The following is a 26,331-nucleotide window of genomic DNA, read 5'->3' on the forward strand; positions in this document are numbered from 1 at the left end:
GGAAATAAGAACTAGGTTTGTATTGGAAGTGGACTCAAATCTGGACCTTTCTCTGGGCTCACAGGAGTCAAGGCCAAGACTCAATCAAAACATCTGGCTTGCTAGGATGATTCCAAGGGTGCAAAGGGCAATCATGGGAATATCATGTCACTTTCTGCGTAATTTTTCAATTTAGTTCGAGCTGTACTGGCTCCTTCAATTCAGAACTCCTCAGGCTTCTTTAGGCAGCCTGGGCCTTGCAGTGGACTGTTGAAGGTTCTTCTGTCTCCCCTTCCCCTCTCTCCTCAGGTGCTCAAATATGCAATCAACCACCAGTTCCTGTGTTTGCAAACTTCCCACTTTGAGACTTCCAACTGTAAGGCTGTATATTGTCTTAATGGACTAAGAGTGAGAATGATGTCATAATGGGGACCATCTTTTCCAAGGGACAGGTGTGTCCCCCCTCTCCATCCTCATCCAAGAGTTCGCCCCAGGGTTCTCCTGCCCCGTTTCATGCACATTTTCCTCAGATGTGTGGAAACTTCCAACTTTCTCTAAATATATTTTTAAAAAATCACATCTGTTAATATACCTTTTAAAAAACCCCAGCTAGGCAAGGTTGCCCAGGAACATCAGAGACACCAAAAGAACAGGAAGAAATATGCCTTTTATTAGGAGTCGCGTATGTACAGAGAAAGCTGTTTCTCACAGCTCAGGGGAGGCTGTGAGAAAGAGCCACTGTCATCCAAGGTCACTGCGCGTACACTGCTAACACCACTTAGACACGGCTGCACATTATTAAGAAAGAGAACCATGACACAGAAGTGTAGAAGAGACACAGGTATGTGTGTGGACACATCATTTCTAAAAACAAGTCAACACAAAAATACAATGTGCCAATAAAAAAAAATAGGCATATCCATACATGTCTTTTTTTCTGTTTTTAAAGTGAATACATGGTATACTGAGCTTTCACCTCCAGCTTTTTCCACCTCGGAATTCACAGGCACTTTGGCAACCCAGCCACGTTTACAATACAGGATGTTCAGAACGATGAAGGACGATGGGAGCCACCGAGGTCCCCGAGACCCACACACACACTCAAACACTGACGCGAGAGTGAGCTTCCTGCCACCGCCGCTGTGGGACCCGAAAATGTTCTCTGTGTGATGTGTAACGGCTTTTCCTTTGTCTTTCATGTTTCATGGCAGAATTACTTAGGAGCGTGGCATCGCCAGTCAGATATGCAGCGTGTGGATGCATTAGACAAGCATCAATTGCCTCTGACTTGAAAAACCGTAGAGAGCAGATCAAAATGACCGTCTGGTTTATCTCTGTCCCATTCTGTGCCCTTCCTGACAAGCTGTCAGAACGAAAACTAATGAAAATAATTACTGGGATGTACTGGGCCATGAGCTCTTCCTAGGAGAATTTATTTCTTAGCTCTCCCCTCCTGATAGACACATGGCCAATGGCATGCCCAGCTTCCCCCGGCAGGAGCCACTCCCGTCTCCCACGTTCCCCACACACAGCTGTGGTGGCTCAACCCACGCGTCAGGAACAGGACCGAACAAGCCTATGTATAAACGCAGACTAGGATCATCGCTTTATTGGTAATGTTGAGTTATAAGGCAGTTACAAAAGGACCCCCATGGTAACCAAACAATGTTGGACTATGGCTTAGCTTTGCAATAGGGTGACCGACTCTCCCGTCACAAGGAGCTGAGAAAGGAAAGAGAAAACCACACTGATGACAAAGTATGACAAACGGCTGTGCTGTGAAGTACCAGAAAGCCCCATTTTTTGGTGTATGTCGCCCACTTTTCCTCCTCCAGAGACTGAGATGTCATCTCACAGCTCAGAGAACTGAGAGGGAGAAACAGGGCCGCGCGTCATCCTCCGCGTCAGGTGAATTTGTCTCGCACGTGGTGCAGGGACGCTATAACCAAGCCGCGGACAGCGCATGAGTCGGGCCGAGACTCCCGGCACTGTGGAGAGGCGCACAGCATGTGAACGCCTCGAACAGATGATTGTCACAGGGTGGGAAATCCTTCCATGAAACAGACATTTGAGACATCGTGGCAAAGACATTAAGGCCTTCCATTTCTTTGCCTATACCGCTTAAAGGCACTGATACCAACAACAGAAATACTCCATAGTACCATCGAGGTTTTAAAAAAACTCCCAAAATACAAGTCTTCATAGGAAAATGTCTTTTATTGCGTGACATGAAGCATCCGTTCTTTGCGCGCTCAGGAGTAGAAGGGCCTCCCTTTCTCAGGAGTCTGAAGTCTGTTCAGCCTCGCAACCTGAGAAGGGGAGGGCGGCACATCTTGCCGGAAGGGCCCCTTGGGAGGGGCGTAACTAGGGTCCTGGACTTTCTTATACGAGTCATAGTTGCTCGGCCCCTCGGAAGGAGGCTGCTTCTTCATCTGCTGCTCCTTCCGCCTCTGTTCCTGGCGAAGGAGCTCCTGAGTTTCCAGCATGACCCTGGCGTTGAAGCCGTGTCCTCCCAGGTAGCCGTTCCTGGAGCCTTGGTAGCTGGAGTACCTGGGGTTCTCTTTGGCACTCTGGAAGCCTTCCCCGGGGGAGTAGTTCTGCTCCCAAGAGTCCTGGGAGACCGAGCTGGCGTTTTTCCTGCTTTGCCTAGAAAGCAAAACCAAAGGTTAGTGTGAGGGTGGGAAGAAGGAGGGAGAGGGAGGAAAGGGGGCAGGATGGGATGGAATATGCATTTTCAGGTTTCAATAAATATTCCTGTTCTCTCATCACATGCCAGACACTGTGATAGGGGCGGCTGGAGAATTCAAAAGTGACTGTCCTCAGCAAGCGCATGGTCTTAGACAACTAAACTAACAATGAGTAAACAGGAGAGAGAACTAGACTGTGCAGCTACTTAAAAAGAGAGTCGGCCGGGCGCGGTGGCTCAAGCCTGTAATCCCAGCACTTTGGGAGGCCGAGGAGGGCGGATCACAAGGTCAGGAGATCGAGACCACAGTGAAACCCCGTCTCTACTAAAAATACAAAAAATTAGCCGGGCGCGGTGGCGGGCGCCTGTAGTCCCAGCTACTCAGGAGGCTGAGGCAGGAGAATGGCGGGAACCCGGGAGGCGGAGCTTGCAGTGAGCCGAGATCGCGCCACTGCACTCCAGCCTGGGCAACAGCGTAAGACTCTGTCTCAAAAAAAAAAAAAAAAAAAGAGAGTCATCTTCCTGTGTCTGAGCAGGTTGTGTCTGTTCCGCTTAGGGTGCCAATATCTCCTGCAATTTAGACACACTGGCAAAGCAGAGAAGTAGTAGAGGTTTGGTAGCTTCCATGGTAGGAATAACTGCTCGCTTTAGAACATTACAATTCAATTCTAAACAAGCACAGCAAATATTTTACACAGCTGCCACCATAATGCCAGAAGCGCTAGCTAATATGAAGGACATGTAATGGATTACAATGTGGGTTTGGTTATGAAAGATTTAAGTCTAGACTTCTTTATGATAAAAAATGCAACAGGCAGTCCCTTAAAGCTCTGGCTTTTGAGTTGTGTGTGTCAGCAACTTACACTCTCCGGGATACCTGCTCATCGAGACTGGAGGGAGAGTCCGGAAGTCTGTAGAGTAAGCCCTATTTTCTTAAACATTTACCTTCACCAAAGGCCAGGGTAACCCACTTAACTTGCTTTCTGTCGCCCCAGGATAGGGAAGTAAATCAGAGTCATATGGAAATTTCAAATTCTTACCACTTCTGCAACAGGGTTGCGCATGATTTCCAGGAAACATTGTTGTTTTGAAACATCTTTAATTTACTATCAAGTCTCTAGATGGTTTTATGAATTTACAGTAAGATTGGCTATGATGAAGTAAAACAGTTCTGTGCCAGAAAGGAAGACATGCCCTAATTTTTTTGCCTTGAAAATGGAAGAGGGGAAGAGACAATTGAGTAATAAAACAAAATATATTGCTCCACTTATCAATAAGAAAATCATTTGGCGACAGTATGTATTGCTCAGCCCTTTCCATCAACATACACAACACGGCTGAACGTTCACAAAGACACTCATGGAAGGAAAAGAAGGTCCGGGAAGCCACTGCATCTCCCGCAGGAATGATGCAATTTGCATTTTTGAACATTCAGAATTGCATCAATATGGTTTGGAGGGAAATCCACCCATTTTCCGTATGGCCTAAAATGTAGTCGGAAACATTTTCAGTAAGGAAAATGACCGTAATGTCCAGCATCGCCTCTGGCTATGACGATGACTGCATGAGCATTCCATAGCATGTCTGTCTGGGTCTCTTTTGAGGGAAGACTGAACCATTTGTACAGTCAGCCCAGGTAAGAATCCTTAGATGTGATGGAATAGTTTATTTGCCTAAAGCACTGATTATCTTCACTTAAAAAGTCATAAATTAATCTGCCCAGAGACAAGACTGTTGGAAAATGCTGGTATGAAACCAGGGATTTGACATTAATCATGAAACTTTAATTAAAACAAGGAACTTGTGACTGATACTACAGCAACAAAAATGGGATTCCTTTATGAGTTATCAGTTTGAAGATAATCAGAAATAGGCTGCAGACATTTCACCTCTTTTTCATCCCTGGCCTGCTAAGATCCATCAACCCCCTTCCTCCCCAGCTCCATGGAACCCCGGGTTTCGCGCTATGGCGGCTGTGCACCCTACGTGGATTCTCTATCATCCCCGGAAGACAGTCTTTCTAGATTTAAACAGGGAGAATTCACTAAAGGTTTGTTAGGGATGGAAATTACAACAATGTGGGAGAATGATTTTTTTGCAGCTAAAATTTTCTTCAAATTAATCAGTAAAGAGAGAAGGAAGCAGACTGCCCTGAGGTCTGAAGTAAGATATGTGGGTAAAATGCACGTAAGACACACACACACACACACACACACTTCCTTGGTAAGGAAGTTAGCAGTATCTATATGCTCTTGATTAAGGGTAGAATGAGAAATGGGCCAATTGTAGAGACCAAGGGAGGGAAACGGACAATAAGAGTTTCCTGCACTAGGAAACCAGGCATCCAGGCAGCAGGGCGAGGTGGGAGAGTGACTTAGGCTCAGAGCAACGTAGATTCAAATCCTGAGCCTGCCTCTGCCTGGCTGTGTGACACGGGGAGAGTTATGCTCACTGGGCTCAAGTTACCTTGCCTGTGAAACAGGCATAATCTCTAACCTTGAAAGGCTGTGGGGAGAAAGAAATGAAATAACACATGTAAAGTGCTTAGAAAAGTGACTTGCACTCAGTAACTGATTGACTAACAGGCCCCAGAGGAGTAGTTTGAAGACAAAGTCACACTGCCTTCAAAGATTAGGCTCTGAGCCTGGGTGTGGTGGCTCAGGCCTGTAATCTCAGAACTTTAGGAGGATGAGGTGGGAGGACTGTTTGAGGCCAGGAGTTTGAGATCAGCCTGGGTAACATAGCGAGACCCCACCTCTACAAAAAATGTTTTGAAAAAATCAGCCAGGTGTGGTGGTGGGTGCCTGTACCCAGCTACTTGGGTGGCTGAGGTGGGAGAAGTGCTTGAGCCCAGGAGGTTGAGGCTGCAGTGAGCCGCGATTGCTCCACTGCACTACAGCCCGGGTGACAAAGTGAGACCCCATCTCTAAAATAGGAAAAAAAGAAAAAAAGGCTCTGGATTTAGAGAGGCATCTTTTTGAGCAAAGAAGAAAATTGTTTTTAATTTAATTATTTTGTTTTTGAGACAGAGCCTCACTCTTTGGCCCAGGGTGGAGTACAGGGGTGCAATCTTGGCTCACTGCAACTTCTACCTCCTGGGTTCAAGGGATTCACCTGCCTCAGCCTCCCGGGTATGTGGGATTACAGGAGCGCACCACCACACCTGGCTAATTTTTGTATTGTTAGTAGAGATGGGATTTCACCACGTTGGACCAGGCTGGTCTTGAACTCCTGAACGCAAGGGATCCGCCCACCTCAGCCTCCCATAGTCCTCGGATTACAGGCATGAGCCACTCTGCCTGGACAAAAATTGTTTTTTAAAGTTAGCTTTCCCTTCCTTGGTTGGAGGGATTGAGTAGAGATGCCAAGACACAGAAACGCAGCACAAGAGAAAGGAGCCCTTGCTAATTGAGGGCAACTCAGCACACTGCTGCAGACATCAGAGGGAAGCCCGCGTTCTTCCCACTGTACTGGGAGCCCTTGGCTAAGGTCATGGATAACAACAGCAACAAAACATCAATCTCCTTTCGCTGAATTTCTTTATAACCAACACATAGGACTGTCTGGTCCTGCATGCAATGAGCCCCCTGGACATTTCTGAATCCACTCAAAGCACACAGCGGTTTGGCAATAACTATCACCTAAAGATTACAAGCACCTCCAACATGGCCTGGAGACCATCAGCACGGAGAGGACTCAAACCAAAAATCTGATGTCTAAGGAAAGCCATTAAGCCACCAGCGTGACAGGGACACAGACAGATGGAGGAAGACAGAAGGAGCGAGGCTAAGAAGTTGGGAAGTAGATTGGAGACATAATAAATGGGGCTCATGGAGAGAATGCAGGAGGGTGCAGAGACACACACAGCTTGGAGGGTGAGGTATACAAGGCTTTCGAGGAAGTCAGACCACGGCAGACAGGGAGTGAGGGAGGGGAGAACAAGAAATGGAGAGGCAGGAAAAGAAAATGAAGGGAAACACCAAACCCAAGAACCTTACGTCTTTCTACCAGTGCCTGTGACTGCGCACGCCTCTATTCCATTTGGGGGCTGCCTTTTGGATACTAAGGAAAGAAACTAATTTAGGAATGAAAGAAAGATGATGTCACAGGGTACAGATCAGTGACAGAGGAGCAATTTTTCTGTTTGTTCTACTGCACAGCATGGTAGGTATAGTTAATAACAGTATTGTACATTTCACAATGCTGAGAGAGTAAATATTGGAGGTGATGGATATGTTAGCTAACTTGGTTAAGCTTAATCAATTATTTTATATTGTATTCATAAATCATAACATCACTTTGTGCCCCACAAGTTATACAAACTGTCAATTTATAATTTTTTTTTTTTTAGATGGAGTCTTGCTCTGTTGCCCAGGCTGGAGTGCAGTGGCACGATCTCGGCTCACTGCAAGCTCCGCCTCCTGGGTTCATGCCATTCTCCTGCCTCAGCCTCCCGAGTAACTGGGACTACAGGCGCCGCCACCACACCCGGCTAATGTTTTGTATTTTTAGTATAGACGGGGTTTCACCGTGTTAGCCAGGATGGTCTCGATCTCCTGACCGTGTGATCCACCCACCCTGGCCTCTCAAAGTGCTAGGATTACAGGAGTGAGCCACTGCTCCCGGCCTATAATTTATAATAAAAAATACATTATTTTAGAAAAAGAAAAACAAACAAAAATCCTACTCTGATTGAGAACTGAGTGTGGGGCCACCACACAGCTCCTTTTTCCTGCCAACTAGTGTTACCACCTGGCCAGTGTTTCTCACTGACATTCCAAAATGTAACTTGAATTCTGTCTGTAGTTTCTTACTTACAGTTACAATTTACAAACCACTGTTTCTCATATACATGTCTCTAATTCAAACCACCTTATCTAACGCAACTGATACAAAGCCCAGACCATTTGTTTTATTTTATGCTTCACTTTGTAACTATACTTTTTTTATGTGTGTAATCTTTTTGGTTTCTAATGCCATACCAACTTGTTTAGACAAAACTCTGTTAATTGTCAACATCCGAAAAGCAGAGGTCAAGTGTCTTTGAAGAATATCACATGTCAGAAACTTGGACTGGACTCAAGCTCATGGAGGTGGCTGCAGTCCCCCTGACCTCCTGTTTGCTTTCTTTCCCTTGCTTCAGATCTCTGCACACAGCCTGCCGCAGTGTGTGGCTGCTTTGCGAGGCATCAAGCTGGGCGCAGGGTTCTACGTTCCTAATCTCCCTCACAAACAGGAAGATTCCCATTGATAAATTATTCTCTAGAGGAAGACAAGAAGGTACTGCAGAAGCCTACCAGCCTCTGCTGCCCAAACTTACATAACTCTTTGAGGATGTCTGCTTTTCTCATATCTAAATAGGATAAAATGACTAAAAATAGGGAGCTACAATTAACCCAGAGGGAAAGCTGTAGTTATTTAGGGCAACACTAAATAACAGCGGAGGCACTAGCGGTAGCGGCTGCAACCCTCCTCTGCGTGTAAATATAGATACTTCTACCAGGCGCTTCCGCAGGGAGAGGCGGAGAAGGGAAGAGATGTCAGGGCTGAGTGTAAAGAAGGGAGAGGAATGGGAAGGCAAGGACGAAAGGTTCGGCTGGGAATGCATGAGCTACTTCGGAATGCAACCAGGAGAAATTCAGTGGAAGCACCTGCCTCTCTCTTTTGCCTCTTCTGAGGACTGGGACCCAAGCGCCCCTTCTCCCTCCCAATTGCCCTGCCTTCCCGGCCGCCCACCGCTGTCTCTCTCACCTCCCTTTCTCAGCCCTTGGCAGCTCCCACGTCACTGCTCTCATTATACACACTGTGCTATGTTTCTCCTTCAATCCTCAGAGACACTCTCAGGCATGGCCAAAATTTATGAAGCCAAACAATTGGCCAATAAAAATAAGAACACAGCCCCTGCCCTGACACCACCATCCACACAAGCTATGAAGTGCCCTGGCCCACCCATGTGGTCATGCAGGCAGGGCCGTGCCAGGTGGGCCAATGGGTCCACGCTGTCAGCTCACCCTTCCGATGGAATGCAGCCACACAGACTCGCTGGGCCGCGGCGGGTGAGGGGGGCAGTGTGGCGGGGAGGGTGGATTTTACACAGACAAACCTTGATGTCTAATTCAAGTGCCTAGGCATTTGATTCACTGGGTTGATTCACACAGTGACCTCCTTCTAAATGCTAAGGGCAGGAGAGCATTGAGGGGAACTTTGTACCTGTTAATATCCCAAATTTGGGGCCAGGCATGGTGGCTCACACCTGTAATCCCAGCACTTTGAGGGGCTACGGTGAGCAGATCACTTGAGGCCAGAGGGTCGAAACCAGCCTGGACAACATGGCAAACCCCTTCTCTACTAAAGATGCAAAAATTAGCCAGGTGAGGTGGCGCACGCCTGTAATCCCAGCTACTTGGGAGGCTAAGGCATGAGAATTGCTTGAGTCTGGGAGGCGGAGGTTGCAGTGAGCCAAGGTCATGCCACTGCACTCCTGCCTGGGCAACAGAACAAGACTCTGTCCCCAAAAATTTGGGAACAGAAGCCCTTGATAGCAACAGGCCTTATAAAATCATAGCTTAGGACATGGGCAGGTTCAGGTTTGAATGCTGGTAAAATGACTTACCAGCTGTGTGAGCTGGGGGAAATTTACCTACTCTGAGCTCTTTCCTTACAAGATAAGATTATATCAAAGGTCCTATAAAGACCAAAACTCTAATGACTCTTACCTAGAGCAGGCTAAAGAAACTGGCAATTCTCCTTTTTAAATGAAAAAATACTTTAGTACTCAAAGGGGTTATACATAGCCTTATGGATTGAAACAGAACAACTGAATGAATAAATTGCTTCAACAGATGGCATGCATGCCCATGGAGACTCATCCACTCCATGTCCCCTTGGCTGACCTGTGTCCATGTGGTGAAGTCCCTTGTGGTTGTTACAGTGATTATTAACATATAAAGAAATTCGTCTTTTTGAGACAGGGTCTTGCTCTGTCACCCACGCTGGAGTGCAGTGGTATGATCTCGACTCACTGTAACCTCCGCTTCCCAGGCTCAAGCGATCCTCCCATCTCAGCCTCTCACGGAACTGAGATTACAGGCATGTGCCACCATGCCTGGCTAATTTTTGTATTTTTTATGGAGACAGCATTTTGCCATATTGCCTAGGCTGGTCTCGAACTCCTGGGCTCAAATGATCTGCTTGCCTTAGCCTCCCAAAGTGCTGGGATTACAGACCTGAGCCACCGTGCCTGGCCAGGACTCATCTTTATTAGAAATTGATCAAGATCAATCTACATTGGTCAGTCAAAATAAGCATGTGTCTCCTAACTCCCCAAAACTGTTTTGCTCAAAGTCAAAAGTCTACCTGATACCAACATGGCAAATGCATCTTTTCCTACTTAAAATATTTTTGTCTCTGGTTTTGAAATACAGCAACAAATGTCTGTAAGAATTGTGGCTACTGGAGTCACTTGTTTTGGGAAGTTTAAAAAGCTGAATGTTTTTCAATATTTTTATTCTTCATTATACCTGGAAAAAATACTTTGATGGAAAAATAGTTACTATTTCAATGTACTGGCACTCAGTCACCTGAGATCCTTTGTCGGAGAACTGGGTCAAGGCCTCACCCCTGGGGAGCAGGCAGGTACGGGTTGCTTGCTTGGTTCCCAGCTAACAAGCTCAGCATCCCTGAGACCCTCTAAAGTTAAACATGGGTGACAACAGTGATGATGGGACAGTAAGAGAGTGAGGTTTGGGACCAGGGATCCCACACAACCACGGCATATCCCGATCCTTTTATGGAGCTCTGGATTTATGAAGTATCATTGATTCTAATTACCCTATGTGCTAAGCCAAATAAGGGTTATCTTCTCATTTTTTCAGATGAAGATACTGTCTTGTCCACACGGGAAGCAGGAGAGCCAATACTAAGAAGCCAGTACACCAGTCGCCTCACTTTTTTAGGGAGCTTGTGGTTGAAAATACTGGCATCTCCTGCAATCGGCATTTCCGCTGGCCTCGCAGTAAGACAGCCCCCCACGCTAAGGAACAGTAGCCACCAGACATTTATTCGTTCCTCTGTTGCTACCAGGGGCAAGCTGGAGAGGCCCCAGCGATTTGGGAAGGAGCGCGTTCCTAAAGGGCCGGGGGATCTTAAAGCACCGAGGCAGGGGGGTGGATCTGGAGGCTCGGCCAGGCGTCCTCATACCGAGGCAGAGAGCTGTACTGGCGCTGGGCCTGCTGGGAGCTTTCGCGCTCCTCCTGCCGCTGCCGCTGCATCTGCACCTCCACGGACACCGAGTGCCGCCCGCTCTGCGCCGCCGGCCGTGCGTTCGGCTGGAAGAGGAAAATGCAAGCACATCGTTAACCAGAAAGATCCGCACAGATCACACAACTGGTTGACTCCGTTTCGATTCTTACGAATTGACTTCGAAAATTTTGAAAATTCTGTGATTTGTTTTTTAAAATCGTTTCTTTGAGAAAAGTGGCATATATATAATTGTTCTTACGAGCCCACAAACACTCAATTTTCTTAAACTGTGATTTTGGCTTTGGCATATGCTTTAAATTAAAGAGATCAAACTTTCTACTCTCCTTTAATTTTTTTTAGAGATGGCATCTCACTCTGTCACCCAAGCAGGAGTGCACAGTAGTACAATAATGGCTCACTGCAGCCTTGAACTCCTGTCCTCCCATCTCAGTCTCTGGAGTAACTAGGACTACAGGCACAGGCCATCATGCCTGGCTAATTTTTTTTTTTTTTGGTAGAGATGGGGTCTCCCTATGTTGTCCCAGCCTCAAGCAATCCTGCCTCAGCTTCCCGAAGTGCTGAGATTACAGGCGTAAGCCACTATACCCAGCATCTAGTCTTTTTAATGAGGCTTGGTAAATGCTGACATAAGATGCCATTTACCTCTCTTGAGAATACACAGAGCAGATACAATGAGAGTGAGGCTCTTCCAAAAACTAGAAGATGTTAATACCAAAAAATAAATAAATAAATAAATAAAGATAAAAATTTGCTACAACTCTCAAAAGTGGGAAAGTCCAGGAGTGCACACCTGCAAGTTGGCCATGCTGAATTTTGGGGGGTAGGTATATATTTTAGTTTTAAAGCAGGAAACACTATAGCTGATTCCCCTTTTACTACAGGATGACAGTGAAATTTTAAGCCAAGATTAGTTTAAACTAGGTACTGACAGGCCTCCTGCAATCCACAGATGGCAGCCAAACAGGGAACAGAAATGCCTATCAAAAGAACAAATCCAAAAGCTAATCGCTACTTAAATTGGTTATTAGGTAATGCATTTTACCTTAGTTATTAGGAAATGGCAATTTAACCTAGGTTGATCATCCCCTATAGAGAAAGCTTCAATCCTCCTAACTAAATACTTTGGTTAGCACTCCATTTCAGGAGTTCAAGACCAGCCTGGGCACCACAGTGAGACCCTGTCTCTACGAAAAAATTTTAAAAATTAGTCAGGTGCAGTGGCACATGTCTGTGATCCCAGCTACTTGGGAAATTGAGACAGGAGGACCACCTGAGCCTAGGAGATTGAGGCTGCAGTGAGCCATGACCATGCCACTGCACTCCAGCCTGGGTGATGGTGCAAGACACTGTCTCAAAAAAAGAAAAGAAAAAAAGGAAAAACGAAAAGAAAGAAAAGAAAACCATACTTTGGTCAGCAAGTCATCTGGTGATTGGCGCTTCTCACTGAAATCAGATTACTGAACGTGTATACTGCACTGTATAGATCAGGTTTCTGGGATGCTTCAACTTCTCACTGATGATGGTTAGCTTACCTTCTAGATCTGGCCTTTTGAAATAAAAGTAGCTGTGCTCAAAATAGACAATGATGCCTCTACATTTACAAAACATCTCAATGGTTTGTCACAGCATCAGCAGGAGGCCCCTTAAGTGATCCTTTTCAGTACTGGCCACCCTCAGTTCCCCCTCTGTTATGCGATGTTGTGCATCAGGCATAGTCTGAGAGGAATGTCTGTTAGAAACAAGTTATTGACTTTCTTTTAGAGTTGAAAGCTAATGGTAGACTTTGCCCTGATAATGATTTTCTAGAACAACAGAGTCTTAGCATTGATTTGGCGAGCTGTAAGATAACAGGTAGCCTTGTTACCAAAAGAATGGCCTCTATGGTTGGCTTTGGCCAGGACAGAAAGAAATCAAGCATCATCTATTGTTCTCTTTCTGCAAAGCCAGCACAACCTTACTTGTTGATAAGCAGTAATGAAGCAATATACAGGACAAACATTTCAAAGCATATGGGCTTAGTTAGTGAGCATATTAAAAATATCCCGATACAAAAATAATGTGTGAGGAGATTAGGCTTTACAATACCCCAGTCTCTACTAGGGGATGTTTATAACCACACTCACTGGAACAAATGTGTGTTCAGAGACCCGCTTCACGACACCGTTCAAATAACACATCAGTGAGGCTTTCGGCAAGAAAAACACTTCTCTGAGCGAGTTCTGCTTATGCAAACAACTGTTCATCAACTGCATTAAAAGAGACAGACATTCTCTTCCATTACACTGGATGAGGCTGGCCAGAAAGGAAACTGAGCTGTTTTCTTGTCACGGTGAGCAATGGGAAGCTTGAGATAAACCACTGGACAGAGAGAAAACACTACACCATTTCCTTTACACCCTCAAAAGAACCACATTTTCCTTTCCTTTTCACTCATTGTAAGCTATATGCATGTGTCAAACAGTCTTGAAAGATCTGGCATTCTGCAGCAGGATTTAGTAACCGGCTTTTTAAGCTCGTGCTGTTCTGTGACAAGCTGTTTGTGGAGATGTGAAGGGAAATTGCAAGGTCTTGTAGAAATTTCAGGTATATTTTTAAGTTGTTTCTCCCAGAGGCCTGAAACTGTGTTTCTGACAGAGAAAAAAGAAGTTGAAGGACTTGTTTTCTCTGCTATGTGTTTTCTGACACTGTTCACCTCAGACTTTATCAGCTACAAGTATCTAGTTGGATCTGGATACATTCCAATGATGACATTATCAGCATATGGGGTCTGAAAACTTAAAAGGAACGAATGAGTTTGGGATCAGCAAACTGACATATTTCATACTATCATAATCACCAGGAGGAAACATAAACATTGGCTTCACCATTAATATTTTACTCCATTTCTCTTTTCAGAGCTTGCAAAAGGGTGAGTTACTAAAGAGAATCACTCTTATTTTTAAGATAAAACTCTAACAGGCCACATATTTCAAGGAAGATTGTATACATAACCGGCTTAGAGCAACAACTAATTAAGTTCATCCTGGCAAGTTTGACACTTGGCCTGAATAAAAAATTACCCCTCTAATTCACAATTTAAATGAAGACCTCTTAAAAACAAAAACTGGATGAACAGTATTACAATGGCAATCTCGAATTTTACACACTGTGGCTTCAATCCCTATGGCAGGAAAAAATAATGTATCCGAGTCCAACCACAAAATTAAAGTGAAGAAAAGAGGTAATTTGTAACCTCACAGAGAAGTGTATGTTTTCAAATAAAATATCATCAACAACTGCAATGACAAAGTAACACCCATATAGGGAAATACCTGCGTAGGCATAATTGTAATAACTCTGGAGATTCACCAGAGAACAAGGCGAAGCTCTGTTTTAACAGTGCAAATTACAAATAACCCTGTGATGAAATTGGTTACAAGCAATGACCTTTTAAATAAAAAAACCACCACGGTTGCCAGGGCCATAATAACAATAGAGACTGTAAGATGGAAATAAACACACGAGTATATATGACACAGGACGCTGGAGAGCCACGATATGTGAATCTCTTCATGGCCTATGTTTAAAACCACTAGTGAAAAATATGTATGCTGTTTTTGTAAGTGGACTACGAAGTACATGTCTTTCTCATAGATTATAAAGGGATAATAGTTCAAGCTTAAGGAAGCAATACAATGTCGGTATCACTTAGTAAGGTAAAATATAAAAAATATTTTCCACATTTTTTAAAAACATTTTTTGTTTTTCTTTTAGAGTCAGAATCTTGCTCTGTTGCCAAGACTGGAGTGCAGTGGCGCAACCATAGCTCACTGCAGCCTCAAACTCCTGGGCTCAAACTGTCCTCCTAGGTAGCCAGGACTACAGGTATGCACCACCATGCCTGGTTAATTTTTTTTCTTTTTAATTTTTGTAGAGGCAGGGTCTTGCTATGTTGCCCAGGCTGATCTTGAACTCCTGATCTCAAGTGATCCTCCCACCTTCGCCTCCCAAAGTGCTGGAGATTACATGCTTGTAATGGTCTCATACGGTGTTTTATGAATTAAGTCCTTAAGCATTTCTCTTAATTAAATAAAATCATTGCTTCAAAATAAAAATAGAAAAAAATGAAAATACCAAACAAAATATTTAATAGACAGTTAATAGAGTAAAGAACAAACATGAATATCCACAGTACGAAGTTTCAGTACTAATTAGAACTAGGTAATACTGTAAGACTTTGACAGTTTAATATGCAAGTGTGCTACCACTTATAAAATAAAATCATTGTTATATTAACACTTATATAGAATATTCCATAATTTCAAATAATCTATCATTTTTCTTCCTATAGATAAGGAAAATAGTGTGTATGTGTGGGTGTGCACGTGTGTATATATATATCTCCACACACATAATATTTTTATAAAGGATCATTTTGAGCAGATTTTCTCCTTAAATTATGAATGATAAAAATCTGCAAAATTTCGTATGTCCAAGGGCACATACAGAAAACAAAAAATAAAATACAAAACATTCAAGCACTTCGGATGAAAACCTGTGATGATGATGATGGTGAGAATGATGCTGATGACAAAAAGACCAATGGCATTCCCTTGAGATTCACAATGCTTACTTTAGCAATTCATATGAGCTGTGACCCTAATAGGAATTCCGTATTCTGATAAGAGTAGCAATTTAAAGATTAAACAGAAATCATTTTTATGCCATGAAATCATGTAAAGAGTGTCAACTGTTGACTCTGTTGAAAAGTGGCCAGTGCTAATATTAGCAATTATTTTCTTCAGTAGACTTATGTACAACTTTTAATCAAAACAAAGTTAACTTTTATCTATCCATCTTGCCTTCCCAGCCTTCCGCACCCACCTGCACCCCCCATAATTAATATAACTATTGACTGAACTCTTGTGGGTCTTGAATGCTGAAAAGCTTAATTGCTACTAAGGATGTGAGTAATGGCTGAAAAGATTGCAAAGCACACCCATTTCCCTCATGAAGTTTTTGGAAATGAACGTTTTGGTCTTAATTGTATTTGTCTTCACCTCACCTTTCCCACCAATGCTTAGATCTTTTATCCTCGCCCCCATCTTAAGCAATAGGAACACGGAAAATAAAAAGCTTGCTCTACAAAACAAGCCAGGCACTTTAGTATCTGGGCTAATGGCAACCCAAGGTGGCTTCAGGAGTTTCCACCACCCAAAGCTTCTGAGCATAGCATGGCCATGAGTCACATAGCCTTTGGCTGAGGGACAGGTCACAGGGCAGAAGAAAGCGCTGACTTTGCGACAGTACAGAGGCTCTCTCTATGTGCGACAGGCACCTCTCTGCAGATGGCTTTCTCCAGGTCTATTTCTTTTCTTTTCTTTTTTTTTTTTTTTGAGACGGAGTCTTGCTCTTGTCGCCAGGTTAGACTGCAATGGAGCGATCTCGGCCCACTGCAACCTTTGCCTCCCGGGTTCAACCGATTCTCCTGCCTCAGCCACCTCAGTAGCCGGGATTACAGGCGCCTGCCACCATGCCCAGCTAATTTTTGTATTTTTAACAGAGACGGGGTTTCACCATGTTGGCCAGGCTGGTCTCGAACTCCTGACCTTGTGATCCACCTACCTTGGCCTCCCAAAGTGCTGGGATTATAGGCATGAGCCACTGTGCCTGGCCCTCCAGGTCTATTTCTATGGGAGGTGATTTCGACCCAACTAGAGCTAGGGTTATACTCATTTCAAGGCTGTCAACTAAGGCAACATTTTTTGAGTCAAGGCATGGAGGCTGCTATGAGAAAATGACAGCAGATACTTTTTAAGTCTTAAAAAAGATGGAAACAAAAGGAAAACCACCATTTTCTGAAATTCCCCAGGCACAGGGAGGCAATCTAGTGGTACAGAGTGGCAGAGTGGCTGTGTGCTGTGATTGCCTTGCCAATTAAAGCAGGCAGAGCCCTAAGAGGGCAGGGAGAGCTATTAAAGTCTGAAACAGGAAAAGGGAGAAAAGGACAGATTTTGTTATTCGTTGAAAGACGGACAGCTAGGAAACAAGCAAGCTTGAGGGAGAAGAGGATATTCACATTGCAGAGTATCAATTTTCTACCTGAAGGACTAAACTACTTTCAGTCACTCCCAACCTTGGATGGAAAGGATTTAGCAATACAGCTATTATTAAAGGCTCCATTATCCCATCTATCAATCGTCTCAGCCAGCAAGTCTCCTTGTGGGCAACACTCAGGTATCTGCAAAGTTTTTACGGCATACTGTACTTATGTCTGCAGCCTGCAATTTAGTTCTTTTAAAAGCAGCACTAAGTCCTGTCCATATCGAAGCTCTGTGATAATAACCCTAACCTCACCTATTGTTCCATTATCCTAAGAAAGATTTAAAGCAACTTGCGGCTTTATTTATGTTGCACCTGGCACTACGTGAGGAAGAAGTTGCATTTTCTTCTTCTCTTGCTCAACTTGGGAGAGAATTCACTTCAATTATGTAGCTAAGGAAATTTTCTGGGCCTCTGCTCATCTAAAGACCTTTTGTGCCACAAATCAGCTCCCTCAGGCCCAGACATTATTTTGAACAAAGGCCCAGGAACAGGTGCATTTCGTACTGCTAGAGCTTACAGAGAACATTTTCAAAATAGGTGGATTGAAAGGGCTACTTGGATGAGTTTTCTGCAGCATCCTGCTCTGTATGTAAAGTAATTGGCTTACATATGTTTCTATATGACACATCTGGCTGCACTTTGTGTGTGGCATTTCTAACAAGCATGACAATTTCAACTAATATGGGCTCAGTTGTACACACAGCTTGAAGGTGAGTTTGTGGTTCCTTAAAACTAAAATGATTATAAACCATTCCAATGAATGAGATCATGGTCCTATCCCTTCCAAATACAGTGACCCTTCAAGGTCAGAATACATAAGAGAAGAGAAGAAAAGGATTCCAAGATGCAAAAAGCTCGTTTTGTAAGACAGATAATTAAAACCATAGACCAAGCTACATTTTAAACAACTGAGCAGCTCTTCCTAAGGTAACCATAAGCATTGGTATGAAAATTAATGCACTAAGTAGAATTACAGTCACTTTAAGCTCATTTACATGATCAGTAAAATGGAGCAAGATCTCAGTTGCTTGAAAATGAAAAAAAAAAATAATAAAAAGAAAAGAAAAGGTCAACTTGTGACCCATAATTTAGGAAATTATTCCATTTCTAAGGTAATCAGCCTGTCATCCAAATAATTCCCTGCTCACTCATTACAGGAAACGTTAATACAAGCCAAGTTGTCTGTCTGAAGTTGCTATGGCATTTTGATATACAATAATTTGGCCCATGACCTTCAGTAGTTGAGTTTCCAAGTGTACAAGATTTTTTCAAACATTTTCCCTAACATGATTGTTCATATTAAATAGATAACATAGAAATGCATTCCAGCCTATTCACTGTTCCCAAAGTTAAAATCTTATAAAGAAACCAAAATAAATTTCAAATCATTTTCACTTTTCCCAATGAAAAACATCTAGAACTAACAAGTAGGAAACACTCATTTAGCTTCAAAGAAACCTGGAGGTCTCGCATGTGGATACAATGTCAGAAACCAGAAATAAACTCATCAATCTGAGTTCTCAAAGACATATGTCTGCTTCTCTGTTATGTATTTAAAATATATTCCAACGTCAAAGAGGGGTTCTTTCAAGCCTTTCCTGACCACTGCGCACTGATGTGGTCCTCACCGCTCCATGGTTCTCACCCCATGCACACCCCTAGCCTACCTCTGCTATATAGTACCAAGTATTCCTTTATTATTATTATTTTTTTATCAGTTCCACTGGAGAGTTCTGAGGGCATTTTTTCTTTTCGATCTTTGTTCTCCCATACCAACCACAATGCCTGGGACATAGTAAGAACTCATTGAATTTGATGAATTAAATAATTAGTTAAAGAGTAAATGTCAAGATGCTGGTTTGGAATCCACATTCCCAGGCAAAGTCAAATGGCAAACACTGCTCCTAATGGCATGGTATGGAGAATGATAAGCTCAGGCAGGGCTGTGCCAGGTTGGAACTGTGTGCATGTGTGTTAACTATTTCCATATTCAGCTGCTGTTTTCTTCTTCAGCTTGACACCATGCTCATTATTCTTTTCAGCCCTTTTGTGTAAATATACATAGTTAAGAATGTATTTATCACACATCACAAAAGAATTCTGCTTCAAGAAATGTAGTAGGAATGGATTGAGTCAATTATGCCAGACAATATAAGCAGATTAACATAATTCTGTCATGTTGCTACATGGGAATGACTCAATTTACGTGATCATCTAGGAAAATGAACTAAATACCTTAGAAAATGTCATTAATAGTAATATTGTTGCAGAAGACAATTAGAGATTTTCTAGGGAACTTGTTTTATAACCTCCCAGAGTTAGGCAAGAATTGATTTCCTGAGGAGCTTTTACACCTGTATGCTGATCCCCCGGTGCCAGTTGCCCCATCTTCCTCACCTGAACTAAGTTAAAGCCCTTCAAACTACACTTGACCCTTGAACACCACGAGTTTGAACTTTGAGAGTCCACTGATACACAGAGTTTCTTCCACCTCTGCCACCCTGAGACAAGACTTACCCCCGCTCCTTTCTCCTCCTCCCCTGCCTACTCAATCTGAAGACAATGGAGAAGATCTTTATGATGATCCACTTCCATTTAATGAAAGGGAAATGTATGTTCTCTTCTTTACGATTTTCGTAATAACATTTTCTTTCTAGTTTATATTACTGCAAGAATAGAGCCTATAATACATATAATGTACAGAGTGTGTGTTAACCAACTGTCTATGTTATTGGTAAGGTTTCTGTTCAACAGTGGGATACTAGTGCAGAAGTTTTTGGGCAGTCAGAAGCTGCATGGGGATTTCTGATTGCGTGTGTAAGGAGGAAGGGGGATGGTCCTCCAACCCCCATGTGGTTTAAGGGCCAACGGTAGTACTGCTTCTTCCATTTCTTCCTCTTTGCCTTTCCTCCACAAAATTAGTCTTCCTCAAACTCTAATTTGGTTACTAAATCCCTTAATGAGCAGCATTTATAGGTTTCTTGCTTTAAGTAGAATAATATACTGTGAGTATTGGGTTTCAGGACCAAAAAGGACCTCAGAGATCGTCTAGACTTTAGAACAGTGATTCCCAAAGTTGAACTTGTTTCAGAATGAATTGGAAGGCTTGTTAAAATACAGATTCCTAGGCCCCTCCCATAGAGGTTTAGATCTAGTAGGGTCAACGCAGGGCCCAAGAATATGTATTTCTAACAAGTTTCTAGGTGATGCTAAAGGTGCTGTTCTGTGATCTTTGAGAAGCTCTGATCTTCAGCAGCAGCTAACAGGATCCAGCCTCTATAGTTAACCAGAGAGGTTCTACTTGCATCTGCTTTACATTTAGCTTCTTCTTAAACTTCTGTTTCATCAAATGGTAACTGACATCCAATGATTTATTCTTTTTTTTTTTTTTTTTTTTTTTGATGTAGAGTCTCATTCTGTCGCCCAGGCTGGAGGGCGGTGGTGCGATCTCGGCTCACTGCAATCTCTGCCTCCTGGGTTCAAGCGATTCTCCTGCCTCAGTCTCCCGAGTAGCCTGGATTACAGGCATGTGCCACCAGGACTGGATAATTTTTGTATTTTTAGTAGAGATGGGGTTTCATCATGTTGCCCAGGCTGGTCTCAAACACCTGGCCTCAAGTGATTCACCAACCTTGGCCTCCCAAAGTGCTGGGATTACAGGCGTAAGCCATTGTGCCTGGCCTGCAATCATTTATTCTAATCTTGGTTGAGACATAAGAAAACTGAGGCCAGGAGAGCCGGGCCACCTGGCTACTGGGCCAGTGTTCTTTCCTAGCACAATTTCTCTTCAAACTTTCAATCTAGCATTGAAGCCTCTTCCTACATTTCTACCTTTAATCTCCTCTTCCCTTCAACATAACCAGCCTCTCAGTTCCACATCAGCTGGGTAGTTTACTCTTCCTCAAATAAAATGTTCCTTTTTTTTTTTTTTTTTTTGAGACAGAGTCTCACTGCAGTCCCAACCTCCCAGGTTCAAGCAATCCTCTCAACTCAGCCTCCTGAGTAGCTGGGACCACAGGCGTGTGCCACCATATCTCGGTAATTAAACACAATTTTTTTTTTTTTTTTTGTAGAGATGGGGTCTTCCTACGTTGCCCAGGCTGGTCTCAAACTCCTGGGCTCAAGCAATGCTCCTGCCTTCGCCTCCCAAAGTGTTGGGGTGATGGTATGAGCCACCATGCCTGGCCTCCAGCCTTTTATAACACCATTCTTCCTTCTGTCCTACTCTTCCAAGTATCTAGTAAATTATATTCCCAACACTTTGTCTGAACTGAACTCGTCAACTTTATGACACTAATCTCTGCTCTACTTCTGTAACTTACATGCAAAGATGGCGTGCCTTAGACCTCAACATCGTCTGAACTATCACCTCTACTTCCAAGATCCTAGAGTCCAAAACATATACTGTTTTGACCACAACCTCTTAGGCTTGAGAACCCCTAGATCTTGAGCCCTCTTGCACACTGCTAGGCTGTGAGGCTAATCTTTCCTTGAGCTATACTTGCCACCCCACCTGGACCACACGATGCTTCCCCAGTGTCCTTGCTAGGACTCCGACACCTGCCCTGGCTTTCTGCCATGTCTATCTTCCAACCCCCACTATAGAATGAATCCACAAATTTATTCCTTCTATTCCCAGTCCTCTAAGCATTGCTGGTTAGGTCAAATTACTATGCTAACTGGACTTCCTAATAATCCATGCTAGAGTGTCCTACCTTAAGCAGCTTATTTATTCACCTCTAACAGACTCACTCTCAACTCTCCCAAAGAGATTCTTCAAACTCCCCATCATCTCAAAAAATCTGCCCCGACACCTCCACTCTCAGAAGTGCTGTCATCTCTAGGGTGAAACACAAGATCAGAACACAGTTCTGGCACTGGGAAAGCCATTTGAAGTTGTTTCACTCTGGTGGCTATGTGGAGGATGAACTGGAATAAGATGGATTCAACAAATACACAAGGGGGATGCAAGAGATTAGAGTACTAGACCTGGCAGAGTGGCTCACACCTGTAATCCTGACACTTTGGGAGGCTGAGGAACGAGGATCACTTGAGCCTAGGAGTTTGAGACCAGCCTGGGCAACATAGTGAAACCTGGTCTCTACAAAAAGCTAAAAAATTAACCAAGTGTGGTGGCACTTGCCTGTAGTCCAGCTACTCTGGTGGCTGAGGTAGAAGGACTGCCTAAGCCTAGGAGTTCGGGGTTGCAGTGAGCTATGATCACACCACTGCACTCCAGCGTGTGTGACAAAGCAAGACCTCATCTCTTAAAAAAAATAAAGAATTACTAAACACTGTACTTTGTACATTATAGGCACAATGGAGAAGTGTTGAACAAATTAATTTTGGCTCTGATTCTGAGAATATGTATCTATAGAAAAATAGTTACTAAATTTAAAAAAATGCTTAGTTGACAGTGAGAATACTTTTGTTATGTCTTGTCATAAGGCTAGTGAAACCTATTATGCAATGGACAGATGGTGGAACAAGATATAAAATGAAATTAGCAATGATGAAACCCATATGGAAATGAGGAAAAGGTCAATATGTTAAAGGCCAAAGGAATTTGACTCCATCTTGTCTCATTTCATAGAGCACTGAGGTCATAGTTTACTGGCCTTTGCTGTAGGGAAGTTGTAGGATCATTCACTGTGCTGAAAAACCAATTACTTACCCAGGGTTGCTCAAAGCTGTAGGTCCGTCGACGATCTTCTACATCTTCATCCTGCTTTGCTTGCTGAAATTCTTGCCTCAGACGCTGTATCCGATCATGATTGCTAGGAGTTGATCTGTTACTGAGAGAAAGATGAGGCAGCAGTGAATACCCTTCAGAAATATTATCTGTGAACTGCAGTTGCTAGCAAAACATGGCAACTTGCTATGAAATAATGCCATTTAAGAGAAAGTGAATTTTTAAAACAATATGTGGGCATTTAAAATATGTTTTCATTTTGGTTTTAGGATTAAGGCTTATTGAGGTATTTTAGATATTCAAGAGGGTAAGCAGTATTTTTAGATATTCTTTTTTTTCACTGTTCTTTAAAAGCTTCATTTCCTTTCTGTAATCTAGCAAGGTGTTGGCAGGGAAGTGTTTTTTGGAAAGGACGTTGCATTAAAAAAGTCAGAAACAACAGGGTCTGGTCCTAGTTTCTGTACCTTCTTAGACTAACGCACTTAATGTTTCTAAGCTGAAGTTTTTTTAAATATAGGAAGTACAGATAATAATTTTACTCTAAATATCTGAGTTGTAATAATCAAGTGATAGGACACCATGAAACATAGCTGTGGAAATGTACAGCAATATTTTCATAATACGAGGTTCCTATTTACGAGTTATCAGAGGTCTATAAATAAATGCAATTCTCACAGCAAAAATGAACAGCATTTTATTGTTTTATTTTTTATTTTTTGGATAGCTTTCTATTCTTTTTTTTTTTATTATTATACTTTAAGTTCTAGGGTACATGTGGATAACGTGCAGGTTTGCTACATATGTATACTTGTGCCATGTTGCTGTGCTGCACCCATCAACTCGTCAGCACCCATCAACTCGTCATTTACATCAGGTACAACTCTCAATGCAATCCCTGGCCCTTCCCCCTTCCCCATGATAGGCCCCGGTGTATGATGTTCCCCTTCCCGAGTCCAAGTGATCTCATTGATGAACAGCATTTTAAAAATAAGTTCAAGTGGTAGTTTGATTTAACCAGTTAGTTAATAACAATATGGCCTTCTTTTTGTATAGTATTGAATTTTGTTTTATTCTCAGAAAGACCTTAAAAGATCAGTGCAGAAGGTAGTATTTCATACACCTACCCACCCACCCACCTACACACACATTTACAAATGTAGTAACTGACATTTAAAGAAGATAAGTGGTTTGTTTGGGGATCTCCCAGCTGGCCAGTGGGGAAAGTGAGACCAAATTCCAGATTTTCTGGCTCTCAGTCCAACACTCATTTCACTATGCCATGCATATCACTTTTTAAAACATGTATCAGGCTCCAAAGCTCTTCATGTGTAAAATACAAATTTTAAAAAGAGTGTTTTCACAAGAGTAACAGAGATTGATGACCAAAATTAAATCCATCATAAATCTCACAGCACTTTTGGTCTATGCCATTCACTAAAGCAGGAAGTTTCATCCTATCAGTGATATGAACGGGAGACAGGGAAGTACTGGGTGGGAGAGGGTGGTTCCTTGGCAAAGGTCCCACCCTCAAAAGTCTGGAAACCCATAATCCTAAATGGGAACAGGTATTCCTGTTTTTGCACCCAAAAGTTGCCTTTTTGGCCCACCATGCCCCCCTATCCTGTACCCATATCCTGTACCTGCAAAGCCCAGGCTCCATGAACAGACAAACAGAAGGGTAGAAGAGTGGCAGAATGGTGCAACAGAGAAGGAGAGACGAGAAGGAGCATCTAAACGTCAAGAGGAGTTTGGCTGGGGATGGCTGGAAAGGAGATTGGGCCACTGGATGGCCAAACTCCAGTTGAAGATCATCTTCCCACCCCATCCCCTTTCCAGCTTCCCATCCATCCCACTGACAGCCACCTCCATCACCCAATAAAATCCCCACATTTGCCATCTTTCAAGACCGTGTGTGACCTGATTCTTCCTAGATGCCGGACAAGGGCCTGGGTACCAAGGGGAGCACTGAGCTGGTTAACACTTAAGCCATCTGCAGATGGGGGAGCTAAATGAGCACTGTAGCACGCCCACTGGAGCTTCAGGAGTTGCAGGCACCCACACCTAGACATTACCGTGGGGATGGAGCCCCAGCTCTGGCACCTGCGCATCTGCATGCTCCCCCTCCCCTAAGGGGTCTGGGCACGCACAGCAGTCGAACAGACGAGCCTCTGTTGCATGTCCTGTGAGGGGAGTCAGGGAACTCTCTTGTTTCATCAGGAAAACTATTCAAGCCCATCAGGCATCTATGTCTCCACAACAGAACGTCAGACTTCTTGAGGACAAGAACCACTTCTTCTCCTTATCATATATACCCTCCAAGCTGCTAGCAGAATGGAAAGCTGCAAAGCTATTAGGAAGACCAGGTCTCTTCACAAAAGCATGTTGCCCTGGTTACTCAGTGTGTGCCAGGGTTCTGTTGGCTGCACCCCTCCTGGATGATGTGATTTGCGAGAGGTAGCTTGGAAAGAGAAATTCTGTCACAGTAGACTACATAAAATTCTCAAATGGACATAAGTCTACATGTAATTCCACATATTTTGAAGAATCTCAGAGGTTCAAGAATTTCAGATTGAACATGTTCATGTACAGGCTCATCATGTTAACATCTTCTAAAAATATGGAATAGCCTTGCATCATTTAACATATCGGGAGGGGTCCCTTACCTTCATGTATCAATTTCACTAGCGTGTCTAGAATATACTGTCAATACATTCAATGTGATTATTTTCTCAGTCAATAAAAGCTTGTCTTTCTTTGCTTTTCTTCTAACAAATCTGAACTGATTGGCCTGGAATATTAAAGGTGAACAGGTCTGTAAATTGGGCTGTCTGATGATATGAGGCTTCAGTCCACGTCACTTCAAAATGTCCCTCCGCACTTTTGAGACAGGCAGGTTGTTATTCCTACTGGCTTTAAATATATATATATATATATATATATATATATATATATATATATATATCCTATATTGTTGAACTGTCTAATCTAAAAAACACTCTGCTCTCTATGTGAAACCATAATAGTGTAGGCATGAATGAGGATGGTTACCTTCATAACACAAAAGAGATAGGAAAGTGGGCATTCCTGAATCTCACTGCCATTTTTCCACCTGTACTTTTTTGTTTCTGGCATACTTTATAGCTTTTATGGGAGGATTATAGAAGGTTTGACTGACAAAGTATTTTACATATCTAACCAGAAGTATTCTTCCATTATTTTCATGCAGCATAGAGAGTTTTAAGTCCATAATTATTAGGATCATGAAGTCCAAACCATTTTGATAAAAACTGATCTCCTACTATTTGCAATTAACTGAAAGTCTGTTTTCCCGACAAAGCGAGTTGACCCAATATCCTCAATGTTAAATTCTGGTGACACTGGTGTTTTTCACAGCAAAAGATAAGTTCTGGAAGTCACTTCTGCCTTTGTTTCCAAATCTGGGGAGCTAGGCAGACCTTTGGTTTCACCCTCTTTTCCTCTGCTCTTTCTCTTCCAATACTCTAGAGAAAGCTGGCTGACTTGTCTAAGACTAGCAAAACCACTTTAATGTCTGAAGTTGGAAAACAGGCTGCGATGGTTTTCATGATTGATGATGATTTCCAAAGACTGGAAGACCGTCAAGCCCCCT

General features: G+C 43.1%; 1 protein-coding gene across 47 annotated transcripts in view; it reads right to left on the bottom strand.

The window, feature by feature from the left end:
* Positions 1 to 627: 627 nt before the first annotated feature.
* The window catches only part of PARD3 (par-3 family cell polarity regulator), a 717,421-nt gene continuing 691,717 nt past the window's right edge, over positions 628 to 26,331 (bottom strand). For all 47 annotated transcript variants that reach the window (XM_045361920.2, XM_045361921.2, XM_074001408.1 and 44 more), the window contains 3 exons: positions 22,686 to 22,806; positions 10,865 to 10,992; positions 628 to 2,625 (listed from right to left, as the gene is read on the bottom strand). In XM_045361920.2, the coding sequence (XP_045217855.2) occupies positions 2,232 to 2,625; positions 10,865 to 10,992; positions 22,686 to 22,806 (643 nt within the window). In that variant the 3' untranslated portion in view covers positions 628 to 2,231. The remainder of the gene's footprint in view (positions 2,626 to 10,864; positions 10,993 to 22,685; positions 22,807 to 26,331) is intronic.

The sequence above is a fragment of the Macaca fascicularis genome, chromosome 9 (assembly GCF_037993035.2).
Source record: "Macaca fascicularis isolate 582-1 chromosome 9, T2T-MFA8v1.1".
Classification (NCBI taxonomy): domain Eukaryota; kingdom Metazoa; phylum Chordata; class Mammalia; order Primates; family Cercopithecidae; genus Macaca; species Macaca fascicularis.